Here is an 18,008-nt window from a genome sequence, read left to right as displayed (position 1 = left end):
GACTTTTGCTGGAACCAACCACTACTCTGGTTCTGCAGAAACAGGGAAAACTGCAACCCCAGGGGCTGATTGCCCTTTTAGTCTTCTAACATTTACTTCCCATGATATCATTACAATAGTCGTTATAATACGAGATGGGCGGTAAAGAAATATGACAAACAAAGAAGCAAACAAACAAATATCTTGCTTCTTTCTCCAGAATTAAATGTATTGCATTTTACTGGGAAGCCAGCACTCAGTCAGCATTATCAGTATTTTGTCATTTATCAGTATTTTGTCATAAGGAGAAAACAATCTTTGTTTTTCCAGATTGTTCCTTCAGATCTGCAGTCTAAAACAGATGAAAGTGGTAGAGCAAGCTTTGGAGTTCTTACTATTCATGCTCCTAGGTAAGTGGTTAAAATTCTTCAATTAATCAGAATATGCTTAAAATATATATTTAACTGTCCTGTTATGAATGCTTAGGAATCTATGTATTTATTTTAGAAACTGTTCTCCCTAATTCTGTGTATGCCATAAATGGGATATACTGAGGTATAAGAAGGAACAGTACAAACAATGACACTCATAAGACAAGATACGAAGAAAAAAATCACATGGCTATAAACAGTACACATTTTCTTTAAAAATCAAATGTGTAAAATGTCAGATGTGAAGCTCAGATGAACAGGATGGACTTGTTGGGTATTTGAAAACCATAAAGGTGACTTTTGTACATTTATTTAGTTATGCTGTGTTGTGTTGTATTATATTATATTACATTATTTGTATAGACACCCATCTCACATATGTGACTCTGGGCGGCTCACAACAAGTAAAAGCATAGCAAGAACAATAAAAAATATGAGTAAAAACAGACATACAACTGCACTAAAACCATTATTACAAACTCAATTAAACACAAAAGATAATAACAGTCAGTGGGTAAATACAATCAGTACATCCAATTCAGTATAACCATTGAAGAGGCTCATCACTACCACCAGACTCTCAAGCATGGGGGTACAGCCATGTCTTCAGGGCCTTCCTAAAGACCAGAAGGCTACCAGCCAATCTAAGTTCTGGGGGAATGATGTTTCAAAGGATGGGTGCCAAGGCATAAAAGGCTCTCTTCCTGATCCTGTCAGATGACTTTCTTTAATAGACAGGACTCGCAACATGCCTCTCCTCCAGACTAATGGGATAAGTTAAATGTAACTGTGGAGATGTGGTCCCTCAAATATCCCAGGCCCATACCATGTAGGACCTTATAGGTCATTACCAGCACCTTGAATTTGTTCATTCATTCATTCATTCATTCATTCATTTAATTTGTCCCCACCCATCTCCTCCCACCGGGGAACTCTGGGCGGTTTACAATAATTAATTAAAACAACAATACAATAAATAAAATATACAAATATAAAATTACTCAAATAAATAAATATAAATAAGTGGAAAAAGTCCAAGTGGCAGGAGAATCTAAAACAGTCCAAGTGTGGAAGGAGTGGTCTATAGCAGCCATCCCCATGTAGATCTATTCCCCTCTCCGCCCCAAGCAAGGCGGCAGAACCAGGTCTTCAGATTCCTGTGGAAGGCCAGGAACAATGGGGCCAGTCTCACCTCCAGGGGCAGCATGTTCCACAGGGCGGGAGCTACTGCAGAGAAGGCCCGCTTCCTGGACCCCACCAGACAGAGTTGTCTTACAGACAGGGTCCACAGCATGCCCTCTCTGCACGATCGGCTGGGATGGGCTGATGTAATGGGGAAGAGGCGGTCCCTCGGGTAATCTGGCCCCATGCCATGTAGGGCTTATAAGGTGATAACCAACACTTTGAATTGGACCTGGAAGCAAACTGGTACCCAGTGCAGCTCATGCAGCAACAGTGTTACATGTGCCCTTCTAGGGGCACCAAAAACAGCCTGCACGGCTGCATTCTGGACCAGCTGAAGTTTCTGGATACTTTTCAAGGGTAGCCCCATGTAGAGCGCATTGCAATAGTCTATATGAGAGATAACACGGGCATGAGTGACTGTTTGAAGGGCCTCCCGATCCAGGAAGGAGTGTAACTGGTGCACAGCACATAGCTGTGCAAAGGCTCTCCTGGCCACGGTTGCCACCTGCTCTTCAAGCAGGAGCCATGAGTCCAGAAGGACCCCGAGATTACGCACCAGGTCTGTCTGGGGCAGTGTAACCCCATCCAGAACCAGAGATTATAATGTCCCAGATACAGAAGAGCCATTAACCCACAGCCCCTCTGTCTTAGCAGGGTTCAGTTGAAGCCTGTTGTTCCCCATCCAGACCCCTACAACCCCCAGACACCACAAGAGGGCAGTCACAGCATCACTTACCTCACCCAGGATGGAGATGTACAATTGAGTATCATCAGCATATTGATGATACCTCACCTCGTGGTGACGGATGATCTCACCCAGCGGTTTCATGTAGAGGTTGAAAAGGAGCAAAGAGAGTACCGAACCCTGTGGTACCCCACAAAGAAGGAGCCGAGGGTTGGATCTCTCGCTCCCTGTTACCACCAATTGGGACTGGCCCTGGAGGAAGGAGATGAACCAGCACAAGACCACGCCACCCACCCCCAACTCCCTGAGCTGCCCCAAAAGGATACCATGGTTGATGGTATTGAAAGCCACTGAGAGATTAAGAAGAGTGAGGATGGATGCACTGCCACCATCCCACTCCCTTCATAGATCATCCATAAGCGCGACCAATGCCGTTTCTTTCCCATAACCAGACCTGAAACCTGACTGAAAGGGGTCTAGATAATCCATTTCCTCCAGGACACTTTGGAGCTGCAAAGCCACCACTTTCCCCAAAAAGGGGAGGTGGGAGACTGGACAAAAATTGTCCAGAACAGTAGGGTCCAGTGATGGCTTCTTGAGGAGGGGGTGCACCAACATCTCTTTAAAGGCAGCCGGGAACACCCTCTCTCCCAAAGATGTATTAACCATCGCCTGGACCCAACCACATGTCACCTCCCGGGCTGCTTTTACCAGCCAGGAGGGGCATGGATCTAGATGACATGTGGCATTTACTGTCCATAGGATCCTGTCCACTTCCTCAGGTCCAACAGGATCAAACTGTTCCCAGATAATTGGGTAAGCATGTTCCCCTGGTATGTCTCCAGACCAAGTCTCATGCCTGGAGTCTAACTTGGAGCAGATCCAAGCGATTTTGTCCTGCAGATGCTCAGCAAATTCCTCTGCACAGCCCTGCAGGTTGGTCACTGAGCCCTCCTTCCCCAGAAGGGATCAAGTGATCTTAAACAGGGCTGTTGGGTAGCATTCTGCGGACACAATAAGAGCGGAGAAGTATTGACGCTTCGCTGCTTTTATCACAACAAGGTAGGCCTTAATAGCGGCTCTAACCTGTGTTTGGTCAAATTCGGTCTGTCTTCCTCCAGTGGCGCTCTAGGCGTCTCTTAACCCTCTTCAGAACCCTCAGCTCCTCCATAAACCACAGGAAGTGCCAGGTTCAATGGGACAAGAGAGGCTGCACAGGCGTGATCCTGTCCAAGGCCCCAACCGCCTCCCTATTTCAGGCCGCAGCTAGGGCCTCTGCTGGACCGTGCAGCAGATCCCCAGGTATAACCCCCAGTTCCCTCTGAAACCCTACCAGGTCCATCAGTCGCCGTGGGCGGACCAATCAAATGGGTCCTGTCTCCCTGCGGAGGGGGTAGCATAAGAGAATCTCAGGGCCACCAGGGCGTGATCCGACCATGACAATGGGGACAACTGTAATTCTCCCCTCAGATCACATGGCCACTGCTCCAACAAAACCAAGTCCAGGGTGAGGCCACTATCTCAAGTCGGATCCTGAATTATCTGGGACAGGCCCATGGCTGCCATGGTAGCCATGAACTCCCGAGCCCCCTCTGAAGCCCGCACCAGGGGTGGCAGGTTGAAGTCCCCCAGAACCATAAGCCTGGGGAACTCCGCCATTCCTGAGATGCCTCAAGCAGCTCAGGCAGGGAGGTTTCCATGCAGCTGGGAGGCTGGTACAGTAGCAACACTCCCAACTGTTCTTGGGAACCCAACTTGAAAAACAGGGTCTCACAACTGGCCACTTGTGGAGCAGTGCCCCTGAAGGCCACCAGAGACAACTGCCACCCTTCCTCCCCTGCCCTGGGATCTCGGCTGGTGCCATACCGTAAACCCGGCTGGGCACATTTCCAAAAGGGGCACCTCCCCTTAGGGCCCAGCCAGGTCTCAGTCATACATGCCAGGTCTTCCCGCTCCTCAATGATCAAATCACATATGAGGGGGGCCTTGTTATTACACCTGGAAGTGCACTGGTAGCCAATGCAGCTTGTGGAGAAGTTGTAACATGCACTGCTTGAGGAGCACACATAACTACCTGGGCTGCTGCATTTTGCATCACCTGCACCTTCCGAATGCTATTTAAGGGCAGCCCCATGTACAGCGCATTACGGTAATCCATTTCAGAAGTAACCAGGGCATGAGTGACTGAGAGCAGAGCCTCCTAGTCTAGGAAAGGGCACAACTGGCGGCCAACACAAAACTGTGTAAAGGCCCTCTTTGAACAGGAGTCGTGAATGCAGAAGGATGCCCAGATTGCACACAGAGTCTGTTTGGGGCATCCCCATCCAGAACAAGAGATGATAAATCCCTGGAACTAGACGGCCCAAACACTCAAAGCCCCTCAGTCTTGCCAGAGTTGAGCTGAAGCCTGTTGTTCCCCATCGAAACCCCCACAGCCTCCAGACACCGAGTGACAACATCAACAGCTGTCATGGTGGGCTTAGATTCAGAGTCAGAATCTTCAGACAAAGAAGGGCAGCCAGCTTCCGAAGTGGCCAAAGATAATGAGCAGTCAGCTCCGGGGTCATCAGATGAACGGCCACCTGAGCAGGCAGAGGAGTCAGGGCTGGTCAGCAATCAGCAGAAACAGCTGCTGCTGCTCTCTGAAGATGGCACAGAATTACCACCCCTCCCAATGCAAGAGTCCAGTGAGCAGAAAAAAGAGCAGAGCAAAGGAATTCAGTGAGGCTACTCACTGGGAAGCAGCCTCACCCTCCTAAATGAGCCACACCGGGACTGCTCTTATTTAAGAACTATAAGCTTGAGTCTCTTGTTGGAAAAAGTCGTTTGCAAACCCAGACTCTGTGTGCCTTGCCTTTGAACTCGAACCCATGTGATTGTGACTCTGAACCTGGACCCTGAACCCTCGCTGACGCTTTGGACCCTGGATTTGCCTGACTACTCTTGTGCCTGTTCTTTGTATTTTTGGACTCTTTCTTTAGGCAAGTTTGCTGGACTTGTGGGGACTTGGTTGCTTTTGCGTGTGTGTGTTTGCATATAACCTTCCCTTGCTGCTTGCTATTGCTTAAAAAACTCACCTAGCAAGTTTGCAACTACCTCTTTGTGTATTTGTGTGTGCTTGGCCTGAGAAGGACAACAGCACTGCTTAGTTCATTATGGGTGGAGATGTTAAGCTGGATATCATCAGCGTACTGATGATACCTCACCCCATGGTGATGGATGAATTTGCTCATCGGCTTCATGCAGACATTAAACAGGAGAGGGGAAAGTACTGAACCCTGTAGAACCCTGCAAACAAGGACCAGGGGCTTCAGACATTGACTGAAACTATCCAGGAAGGAAGGAGAAGAATCAGCACAATACAGTGCCACCCACCCCCAATCCCTGAACCCAATCCAGAAGGATACCATGGTTGACAATATTAAAGGTCAAGAAGAGAGGTCAAGAAGAGCAGGGATGGATGCACGACCCTCATCCCTCTCTCAGCAGAGGTCATTGAGATGCATGATCAATGCTGTTTCAGTTCCATACTCAGATCTGAAACCAGACTGAAAGGGGTCCAGATCAGAAGCTGTTATGTGACCACCTTCTCAGCAACCTTCCCTAAAAAGAGGAGGTTAGATACTGGTTGAAAATTGTTGAGTATGGTCAGGTCTAGTGATTGTTTCTTGAGAAGGGAGTGAACCAGCACCTCCCTAAGAGGCGGGGGAACAACCCTCTCTCTCAAGGAAAAATTAACTATCTTACTATCCAAAAGAGTTAAGTCTCAGTGCTCAGTGGAGGCCGGTATTGCAACGTGAATTATAGTAGGAACCCTAAATTTGATAGCATCCAGTTGGTGAACCTGATCTTTAAACGGCAGCTCAATCCTATTCAAAGATGCTGTCTACCAAATTTTACTTTAGTAGACCATGTATTAGCAGGACCTTATTCTTACCAAGGCTGATAGTCAGTTATTTGTATTTATCTAGCTCATTATGAACTCACTACTGATCTTAGTTGTAATGTTTTTATAGCTGGCTCAGATGAAAAGAAAAAAAGACCTGGTTGTTATCTGCATATTTATGGTAGTGCACTTTAAAACTCCTAGGGCTTTCATACAGATACATTGGAATACCTACTGTATGTTTCTCTTTAAAACGGTGAAGCCTTCAGAAGAACTATATTGATGCTTAGTAATTACTGTGTTTCAGGGGAGAGTACGTCTTGCAGTTCAGAGCCTCCTGTAACAAGAAGGTATTAAGCAGTCCAGAGATCAAGATGAATGTTTTACCTGACCCAGAGAAACCTGTAAATTTGAATATTACGTATGATAAGAATGCTACCTTTACAGCTGGAAACACTCTTCCTAGTGAGTGGTTAAATGCTTTCCCATTTTTGATTTTCTAATGATGACCAGTTGGGAAGTTGGAATGCTTATTCTTTTATTTCTTACTTATTTTTCAACAAAGTATTTTCAGCCCTATTTTAAAAGAGGATGGCTTGCCCCTCCTATGTTGTTGTAGGCTGTAAAATGGCTATTTCTGTAGAGCTTAACACGGCAATCTGCTGATGTCTTAGTGCTAAATGCATTTACATGAAGTGTCATTTGAACAGATCTGTATTTACTGTAGGCTGCTTAAAACCGTTTTTCTCCTCCAAAGGACAACCAAAATATATTGTGTATGACAAAGATTTAGGGGAAGGCCTATGGAAAGAAGGAGAATTTTCAAGACCTACACTGAAGTAGTGCTAAGAGCAATTTATAATCCTATACCGAATCCAAGGCTCCAAACCACAGAAAGCAGTTATCTGTAGGGCTTGAGAGTACTGTTTTTCCACTACTATCTGGCATTACCGGACTGGCAGAATACAAACTACTCTCCCATCTGTGGGAGATGGGGAATGTGCCTAAATGTTCCATTCTTCTTTAATATCATCCTTCCAAAGCTGAGATTGTTCTGGCTTTTTTCTACCATAAAGACAATTATTACCTTTTGGGAGTAACCTTCTGTTACTCTTTTCTGTTTTAATCTCAGAATATTTTAATGTTCCAAGATAGCTGTTTAGCAGTTCAATTGTTTCTGATTTGGTTCTGTCCTCTTAGTCTCCAAACCAAAGGAACTCATGCTTCCAGCTGGTGGCCCAGTTTACAACTAGCCTAATAAGAAAGCCCAAAATTTATGATCACATCCCTTGTAGAGAGCCACAGAGGTGACTTTGGAGAAACTATTCAGCAAGAGTTACAAAAACATGTACAGAAACATGCTTTAAGCCCAGGAAACAAAACATTAGGAAGAAATTCAGACTGGCTCTGGCCTGACTCCCAGGGATATAAGAGGGAAGGAAGGGAAAACACAGACAGGCTTTCAAGATTTTGTTACTATAGCCTATACATCAATACAGTATAGTTTCAGTCAGACGTATGGAGTCAGTTTCATGGTTTGGCTTACTTCAGAGGGCTGACATCAATCTTGAAAGCCTGACTGTGTTTTCCTTTCTGCAGAGAGTATCTATCCCACCATTCAGGGCCATGGCACTCCTGGGTGCTTTGGCCATGATGTGATGTCATTAAAAGCCTGTGAATGTGGTGATGCATTTTTATGGAATATACTTCATTATAGTTTGTTTACTGGTTTCTTACATTCTTTGACACGTATTCTTGGCTAGTAGTATGTTACTGAAAAGTTTAAATTTGGAAATTAAGATCGGCAACATGTGGGGGAAAACGTTTTCTTTTCCTCACACAGATTTCATGGTTAGTGCTATTTCTGAAGATGGCAACAATATTAAAAATATAAATCCAGAAAAAATTTGTATGAAAATCTGGGAAGGACACAGTGATGAAATTCTACCACAAAATGTAAGTAACAGGCAACAACAATATATACAACAGGAGGACAAATACTTTACACATGGGTGCAAATTTACTTCAGGCATCACGTGAATTTATATTTTATCCTCTTTTTTCATTTTTTTAAAAAAGCTATTCATAATGCTTTGAACCATTTTACATGAAATGGCTTACCTCATGGTAATAGTCATATTGATTATTTAAAACCACTTTACAGGCAATCATAATACATACAGTAACCCTACGCTATGAGCATACTGTTGAATAACTTATATGAAACTACTGAAAGGTCACATTAAATATGAAAATCCACCAACTTATGGACAACTGTATGTTATCTTTTCATCATACCAGATGAGTCTCATGTTTCACATTATTGCCTTGTTCAGTAATGGATGAGGTTCTATAAATTGAGATTCAGTGTCAGAATGAAGACCTTGACAATTGTTCTTCGTTCTAAAGGAAATCACACTCTCCCTAAAGATATTTCATTTGAGCATTAGTACAAGTTGCCTCAGTGGTTTAGAGAACAATTCTTCGTCTTAAACTGGTACAATAATCTATAATTTTATTTGGACAAAGATAGCTTTGCTCTGGTAATCTCTTACTTGTATTAAAGCAGTGTATATTTTTATTTGGTTGCCTTTAAAAATGATCTGGGAACTTTTGTTGGTTGAAAATAAATACATATGATCATTGCTATATACCTTGGTTTTGGTATCTTTAAAGCCCAGAGAGGTTGGAGATGAGATTACATGAAGAATCACATCATTATTATCTACTTGGATCATGAGATAATTTTATAAGAGCTTTTGAATTTGAAAGATAATACTTTCAAGTATGAAAGTCCAATTAGGGAATGTATTCAACAGAAGTTTAACTAGCATCCATGGTTTTCCTTCCCCTACTGTTATATACCAATTAATTTTAATGGTTGCATGAATTTGTTTTGTATTCATTTAGTTTACTTTTTCTTTAACCTTAAATATCAACACAATTAACACTGAAATTTGTTCCTTTAAGGGAGTCCATTGATTTGATTTTGGCTAAAAAGTAAAAACACCAATGAACTTCATTTATACTGTACACTCTTTTTAGGTGCTTAGTTAAAGCAGTGTCTTTCTATATCTTTTGGTTTTATTTAGATTCTCAAAGATTCAAAGTAACTGAATTAATAAAGTTATTTTTTAAATGCTTACATATGTTATGTGGGTCTTTTTTTTTTTAGGTAATACCTTTTGGATGTACCAGAACAAATGATGACAAGGATGAGGGCTTTTTTTACTTCAGGTTAATGAATAATGTTGTATTATAATAGTTCCGATATAATGATGATTAGGAAAAAAATATAAAGCATAAAATAATCAGCCTTGTTTTTAAATGTGTATTGATTTGTTTTAGCAGGATTGAAATTCATATTGGAGGTATTCGTATCTAGGTATTGATACATTGTTTGCTAAATACCTATGTCTAAAGTAGTGTTTCTATAACTCAGAATATACATGCAAAAATATAAATTTATGAGGGACTAATTAGGTTAGTTAAAGCATATAGAATGAACATAATAGAAAGTTTAAGGGACTGAGAATTGAGATTTTCAGGAATGTGGCCTAGCAAGTATTACAGACTTTGAATATGAGAATTCAATTTATTTCTTTTTAATCAGTTTGAGTATTTCTTATTTTCAGATTGAATAAGATACATAATGAAAAAACACATTAACTTGGAAAAAATGGTTTTGGTTCATTCATTTCAAAGAATAGACCATTTACTTTATTTAACAGAGAAAAACATTTGAGAATTTAAGTACCGTAAATTTTAAATAATTACTAACATTAGTATTTGTAATTTAGGAATAATACAGTTCCAGAAAAAGTGGGCACATACAGCATCCAATTTACACTTGTAATCGACAAAACAAATATTCTTAATAGCAAACAGGTGAGCTTTTGAAATAATATGTAAAAATGTGTTTCACATTTTCAAAGTAGTATTTTATCATTTCTCTAGTAAGATTTTGCCCAGTTACAAGTTTTGTACTGATTTTTTATAGCCTGCACAAACAAGTCTGATTTTCATTAGATTCAGAAATAAAAGTATATCAGAAGGGCTGTTTATTCTCATACCAATAAATTGATATTTTTGTTGGTATTAGACTTCTTGGGTCCAGGACATGGCTAAAAATCAAAGACCACCAATTTTACACAGCTTAACAAGGCTGTGTAAATTGGCTGAAGTCTCTCAGACATCCAACTTAGTACCACTTAATTCAAATTTTTATCACAAACTATAATGAAGCCATACAAAACTGTTGATTGTCCTCTGTTAGTGACAGGATGCAGTTCCCTCTTATACCCATAACAGTTTAAACCCATTGCTTCCTCCCCACCTCACTTCCCAATCTGCACTACATGGTATTAAAACTGAGAGGTTGGTTGTTGACATAACTGACATCCTTGCCTGAGAACTATAGGCTCTTGGCTTAACACAGCTGAAGACAAAGTTACCCATGCTTCAACTGGAACTATATCCGACTGGAAGATGAGATTTCCATTCCCACATCTGTAGTGGGTGTGAGTGTTAGAAGCTGTTGAAAACAAATTGATGACATATAAAAATGGCTAAGACTTTTCTAACATGAATGCCTTTAACTATTTATTGTTCCCAATCAACTTGTGAGGGATGGAGCCTACCTCTGCTCCTCAGTGGATTTTAATTCTTTTTATAATGCCTAAATAAGGTTTTTCTTTTCTTTTTTTCCCATCCCCTTATCTCTTTTCACTTCATCTCCATCCATCCTCTTGGTGCCCCTATCCATTTCCCCATTTCCATCCTGGGTTTTTGTCCTCGTTGATGGTGGTGTTTGTTTCATTAGTTGCTGTTTCTGCTAGAAGGAGGGAATGGAATCTGTGCATTTGTAATTATGTTTCATTATGTTAGAGGATATTTGCTACATGCAGACGGGGGATCTATTAATTTTGTAAATGAGGTCTTTTGTTTTATGGAGAATTAATTTTAATCAATAATTATTAATTCAGTTATTTTTTCCCCCTGACCCTGCCCTTTATTGGAGCGCCTGTGGCTTCTAGCAAATATGTGTCACGTGCATTCTGGGACAAAGGATCAGAACTCATTTCAGTTGAAGTTGGCAAATTTAGGCTGGCACGGTGAAAAAGCTAGGAGAGCCAGTTTGGTCTAGTGTTTAAGGCAACAGGCTAGAAACCAGGAGACTGTGAGTTCTAGTCCTGCCTTAGATGTGAAAGCTGGCTGGGTGACCTTGGGCCAGTCACTCTCTCTCAGCCCAACTCACCTCACAGGTTTATTGTTGTGGGGAAAATAGGGGGAGGAAGAAGTAGTAGGTATTTTCACCGCCTTGAGTTATTTATAAAAATAATGAAGGTGGGATAAAAATTAAAATAAAAAATAAAAATTCATCTATTCTTTTATAGCTTGATGTGGATATAGGAGGTATTGTCCGCCTGTTTCCAGCATGATCAGTTTATGTTATCAGAGGGCAAGACTGTATAAGTGAATAGGGAAAATAGAAATATCTGTGAGATTCCATACATAAATTCAGTGTCTGTACTTCACTATTAATTGATAGTTTTCAATAAGTAACACAGGAAGTCATAAATATTAAGCTGTCCTGAGCGTGTTTCTAGTCCATCGCTATCATATGAAACAGTGGGTAATTGCTGATAACATTCCCAGAAAATATTTGAAAGAGGGCAATCTGTTCATGCTGCTTTTGTGTGGTCAGTGATAAAGCTTAGAGGGATGAGCTAATCAACTTTGCTACTATTTTCTGGGATATGTGTTTTGTAATTTTAAAAAAGCTGCAAAGAATCAAAAGACAAATTCAAATAAAATTACTTAAGCTTTTTAAAGCAATTATTCTAAAACAGATTACAGTGTATTTTTGAGTAAAACAATGAATAGCACAATTCTAACAGCAGTAAAATAGAATTGTAACAATTATAAAATCTCCATGCCACCTTTAACCAAAGTTAGATTAAAATTTAAAAGTTTAAATGATCCAGATCATATATTGTTGAAGTGTGATTTCGTCTTCTGCGAGGACAAGAAATTCAGTGATACTGGTATAGTGAAAAGGTTGCCAATTGCTTCATGGGCCCAGGCTAGAAATGAGTGATATATGACAAGAATATGCATGGATTAGTCTTCTATAGTTAAGGCTAATGCTGTTGATAATTTTTCATATTGTTCATTGAATTTCTATATGTTCTGGTGTTTTTTCTCAAGATTATAATTGAAGTGGTGCCGAATGAGCCAATACAGTTGATGCCAAAAACTTTGCCAAATACTCCTGCAGTTTCTAATGTTCAGGCTGTTGCCAGTCGGACCCTTGTCAAGGACTTGACTCTTGTTATAATGGTAAATTGAATTGAGGATTAAAATGAGGCTACATACATATATACATACATATACACACACATTAGAATAATAGGCAAGGTCTGCATCAGATTCAGAAAAATCGAAAATCAGTTCAGGTCAGTTTGTAAAGGTTTACTCTTTAAGCAAGTCTTTTTGAACCAGACTGGTATTTCTCAAAACTTCATTACCACTATGACATATCAAGGAGCGTTTTATAGACATTTTACATGTCCATAAAAAGATTGCTGTGTTGCCTTTGCAGTCCCATACAGAGAAATGCCATAATAGAGAGAAAGAAAAAGAACCCATTGTTAGCTCATCTTATTTAAACAAACATTTTCTGAAGGGCTTTGGTGAAATGAGAGCATTCTTATCAAGAATTAATTTCTAATTTTCATGTTGAACTCAGGAGCTCACAGTACAGTTTGCAAATGGTGTTCCCATAAAATTCAAAAGGTAGTACCATAAACAAATTGCATACAAACCCAAAATTTGCATACATTTCGTATCAGCTTTAAAATATTATTGAGTCAATACTAATTCAAGTGTCTTCTTAATTTAAGGATGAATACAAAAACTGTACAGGAAATGATTTAGATGGAAAAATTATAGCAAAAATTGAAAGTTCAACTGAGAAAGACACAGATATTCCCCTATTTCAGGGTAAAACAAGTACAGTTGAATTTCCTTTTCACAGAGGAATTGTTGAAATTGAGGTGAGTCTTTTTAAATAATCTTCAGATTAATAATTCTGAAATGGAAATCAGTCTGTTATCTTCACACTCATATTTTTTTAATATTTTCCTTTCTTCACCTAGTTTTTCCTATAATTTAGGAAACTTTACTAATGGACATGATTCTATCAGATTAAGAACTTTTAAGTTCTCTTGATTATAATGAATTAAACCCATTAAGTTTATTGAAATCAGTTATCAGTACTTGAAATGTGGTTTTTGTTATATAATTAAGTCATCCTCAGTCATTAGGCCACTCTCAGTATTTAAACAGGCAAACTTCCTGTTAAGAACATCTTTGTAAAGAAGAAATACATTTCTTCTTTACAAAGAAATGTATTTCCAAAGAAATGTATTTCCAAAGAAATACATTTACCTCTTTGGAAAATATCTAATCCCTTGGGTGCTTTTGTCTGCTTCCACAGTTATAGCACTAACAATGTTGGGGGTTGCTGGTTTTGTTTTTGTATATAGTATACATCTGGTTCTCTGGACATTATGTTTGTGTTATTTTTAAATTGAGAGGAATAAAAAATTAAGCTGCTTGTTGCTTAAAATGTGTTGTTATTAATAACAGATTCCTCTTTTTTGAAAAAACGTTTTGCAGGTTAAGTTAGTATGGAACAAAGGTATACATATTTTTGTATGCTAGCTAAATGTACATTCATATTAGATAAAGAAGTCTTAAATATACAATACAAATCACACTGTTCTTTTTCAGGATCTTGTGCTAGCAGAAAATAGTCCAGGGAGAGACAGGACTGAGTATAGTCTTGTATTTGAGCCAGTCATACCTGCTTTGCAAAAATATTTGGAACCTTACTGTTTATCCTTTATGTTTTATAATGGTGAGTTTTACTGTTTCCAACTTGATATTTTCTAAAGTTTATCTTTTCCCTCTGTAATGTTTTAGAAACTATTCTGTCTTCTTTTGGTTAACCATCATTAGTTAATTCATTGTATGTGTGTCTGTTATTTAGGGAAAAAATGAACTATTTTTTTCCCTCTATAGGTTATGAGAAACAACAGCAGATGGCAATTTTTACAAAAGAGAGAGACAGACTTTTACAGTCAATAAATATATATAGAAATGTGTTTGACGCTAGTAATCAGCTTCTTGCTGAAATAAAGTGTAAGTACTATAAGGATATTCTATTCATTTTCACATATTTTGGCAAGTTGAATGAGCCACATTGTTCACATGTAAGCGATTTTCATGTTTCATCAGTGAGGCAATATTTTATTTTTTATGTACAGTTCTTCAACATAATGTTTTTAGTAAGACAAAGAAGATATAAAGTTGATTGCAGCCTTAGGCATGCCCTGCCACATTCAGAGTTTCTGCTGCTTGCAAAGATGGTACCACTCTTTAAATTTGGGGGCATATTACCTACCTCAAGCGGAACCAAGTCCAGTTTTATCTGAAGCATGCTCACACAGTTATATGGAAGCTAGGATCACCTAGCAAGCCAAAATGTTGTTGCCCATATCTCACCAAGTAGGAAGTATATGCAATGTACTGACCCATGCTCAGGATTTTTAGAGACCAAAAACAATGTATGAAGCAGTATATGGGTGTGGTGGAAGTAAGAAAACAAAGAAATAGATTGGTATACTGAATAGTATTTGTGTAAATTACTTGTATTATGGTTTGTTTGTTTGATTTATATTATTGCATGTCTTTAATTGCTTTGGCTTACTATCACTTCTATTTTGTGCTTTGCATAAAATTGCTTACTATGAAAGAAAATAGTTTGATGCATACGCATAGTTCTTTTTAATAATGCTTATTAACATTTTTCAAAAATAGGTAACATTCTGGACCAGTTGAAGCTTCTGGGTAGTCTTTCAAGAATTGCCCCATGTAGAGCATGTTGTAGTAGTCAAGCTGTTAGTTGACTAGGGCATGAGGGCGCCCCCCAAGGAAAGGGCACAACTGGTGCACCAGATGGAGTTGTTCAAAGGCCTTCCTAGCCACAGCTGATACCTACTCTTCAAGCTGGAATTGTGAAACCAGGAAGACCTCCAAATTGCATACCGGCCTTGAAAGGGGAAGTGCTACCCCCATCCAAGGTCAGAGATGGATATCCCCAGGTCTAGGTAGCCCAAATGCCCAAAGCCACTTGGTCTTGGTAGGACTGAATCTGAATTGCTTCCTCCCCATCTAAACCTGCACAGCTTCTGACAGAATATTCCATAGGTAACAGAGAACCCCTATGTTTTTCATCCTTCTTAATATAGGTTACAAAAGAAGAATCTCTTATGAAGGAATACCCTCAGAATTAGCTAATTCAGATACCATCTAGAACTAGCTATTTTATTGTTTTTAAATTTCAAAATGATTATCACTCGAGTATGGTGAAATTGGAGTTGGATCAACCGAAGAGCCCACAGCTTGATCCACTAAACCAGGAAAAAGAATTACCAATCAATGGTTTATAAAATAGTTTTGAAAAGCACCTGTGGAATATTTCAGGAGTGTTCTTAGTGGGGCCATAAAAATTAAAGCAATAGAGACATTGGCCATCTTTAGAGTCAACAAAATAAGGTATCCTTCAGTGCCACTGTGCTCATATGCCACATAAATTTTAGAACTGCTATTGAACACAGTAGCTGCCTTATGTAATTTATTTGAGCATCCATTAATATAGATATGACCAGTTCAGCCCATAGGCCTAAAAAAAGCTATTTTGGAGAGTAGAATGTCTGCTTCTCACAATATATCTGATTGTTATTTTTCCAGTTTCTTACAAATTTGCCCCTTCTTAACCTAAGTCTGTTACATGCCAATGATTACTTTAAGTGCCATGCCTCCATGATAGGCAAAAAAATTTCTCAAGGTCAATTTCTCAATATTACATAAATCTTATACTGCAGTATACATTAAAGTAGCAAATAAAGAAAAAAACATTTAAGTAGTAGAAATACGAATCTTAACAAAGAATAATAATAGAAAAATGTGATAAAACAGTTAAAATCGCTGGAAGAAACATTAACAATCTCAGATATGCAGATGACACCACCTTGATGGCAAAAGCAAAGAGGAACTGAGGAGCCTTATGATGAAGGTGAAAGAAGAAAGTGCAAAACTTGCAGCTAAACCTCAAAAAAACCAAGATTATGGCAACCAGTTTGATTGATAACTGGCAAATAGAGGGAGAAAACATAGAAGCAGTGAAAGACTTTGTATTTCTAGGCGCAAAGATTACTACAGATGCTGACTGCAGTCAGGAAATCAGAAGACATTTAATCCTTGGGAGAAGAGCAATGACAAATCTCAGTAAAATAGTTAAGAGCAGAGACATCACACTGACAACAAAGGTCTGCATAGTTAAAGCAATGGTATTCCCCGTAGTAACATATGGCTGCGAGAGCTGGACCATAAGGAAGGCTGAGAGAAGGAAGATCGATGCTTTGGAACTGTGGTGTTGGAGGAAAATTCTGAGAGTGCCTTGGACTGCACGAAGATCCAACCAGTCCATCCTCCAGGAAATAAAGCCAGACTGCTCACTTGAGGGAATGATATTCAAGGCAAAACTGAAATACTTTGGCCGCATAACGAGAAGACAGGACACCCCGGAGAAGATGCTGATACTAGGGAGAGTGGAGGGCAAAAGGAAGAGGGGCCGACCAAGGACGAGATGGATAGATGATATTCTAGACTCGTCCCTGGGGGAGCTGGGGGTGTTGACGACCTACAGGAAGCTCTGGCGTGAGCTGGTCCATGAAGTCATGAAGAGTCGGAAGCGACTGAATGAATAAACAACAAAACCCACCCCAACTGTATTAACATTGAAAAAATAAAAAAACTCAATTTTAAACCTCTGGCTTAAAAAACTTTTTATAGTACCAGTTTTCATCTGATGCTGATTTCAGTAAGCAATGAACTCAACTTCTAGCCCAACTTATTATACTGATTTATTTTTTAGCCCAAGTACAGGAAGCTGGACAAAAGGAGTTACGGCTCAAGGATGAACTGAAAAGCTGTCAGATTGACATACCTCAGACTGAAGTGGTATGGCCTTAATTTTCATTCATTTTTAACTATCAAAATTTTCATGTACTGTAATTATATCCAAAGAGAGCATAGATTTTTTGTTCTTGTGCATGGACAGATGTGCTGACAAAGTGGCCTGCCTTTAATACATTATTTAATGTGAAAGAACACTGTTTAATATGAAGTTAACCTGAATATGGAAAGAACATACACATTATTCATATTATCTCTGTTAGGTTCTGTGTCTGTTGGCACTTGATACAGTATCTTTAGGCTTCTGATATTCTAGTGCAGGGTTTTAAAACCAGACCGATAATCCAAATGTGTGAAAGCCAGTTTGATGTAGTGGTTAAGGCATCAGGCTAGAAACCAGGAGACAATGAGTTCTAGTCCCACCTTAGGCATGAAGCCATCTGGGTGACCCTGGGCCAGTCACTCTTTCAGCTCTAGGAAGCAGGCAATGGCAAGCCACTTCCAAACTCTTGCCAAGAAAACTGCAGGGTCTTGTCCAAGCAGTCACCAGAAGTCAACGCTGACTTGAAAGCACCAAAAAAAAATAAAATAAAAATGTGTACACTATGTAAATCTATTTTAAAATAACCCTTACAGATTACATGGGATTTAGTTTCAGATAAGTATATGTAAGAATGCAACTTTCATCTTTCATTACTAATACTGTGATTTTCCTCATATTCCAGGATGGAAAAATTCCTACCTTCATTTAGGGGTCATAAATAATACCTCATGTAATTTTTTTTTCATTTTGGGC

At 39.5% G+C, this 18,008-nt stretch overlaps 2 protein-coding genes across 2 annotated transcripts in view; one reads left to right on the top strand and one right to left on the bottom strand.

Moving 5' to 3' along the window:
• Window positions 1-18,008, bottom strand: part of LPIN2 (lipin 2) — a 573,775-nt gene that overhangs the window by 442,593 nt on the left and 113,174 nt on the right. The window lies entirely within an intron of this gene.
• The window catches only part of SMCHD1 (structural maintenance of chromosomes flexible hinge domain containing 1), a 104,560-nt gene that overhangs the window by 69,305 nt on the left and 17,247 nt on the right, over window positions 1-18,008 (top strand). The window contains exons 31-40 of the mRNA XM_063299150.1: window positions 310-389; window positions 6,474-6,631; window positions 8,010-8,122; window positions 9,342-9,403; window positions 9,967-10,054; window positions 12,377-12,508; window positions 13,072-13,224; window positions 13,964-14,090; window positions 14,255-14,374; window positions 17,172-17,257. Of these exons, the coding sequence (XP_063155220.1) occupies window positions 310-389; window positions 6,474-6,631; window positions 8,010-8,122; window positions 9,342-9,403; window positions 9,967-10,054; window positions 12,377-12,508; window positions 13,072-13,224; window positions 13,964-14,090; window positions 14,255-14,374; window positions 17,172-17,257 (1,119 nt within the window). The remainder of the gene's footprint in view (window positions 1-309; window positions 390-6,473; window positions 6,632-8,009; window positions 8,123-9,341; window positions 9,404-9,966; window positions 10,055-12,376; window positions 12,509-13,071; window positions 13,225-13,963; window positions 14,091-14,254; window positions 14,375-17,171; window positions 17,258-18,008) is intronic.

Source organism: Candoia aspera, chromosome 3, assembly GCF_035149785.1.
Source record: "Candoia aspera isolate rCanAsp1 chromosome 3, rCanAsp1.hap2, whole genome shotgun sequence".
Taxonomy (NCBI): domain Eukaryota; kingdom Metazoa; phylum Chordata; class Lepidosauria; order Squamata; family Boidae; genus Candoia; species Candoia aspera.
This window is presented reverse-complemented; position numbering and strand designations above follow the sequence as displayed.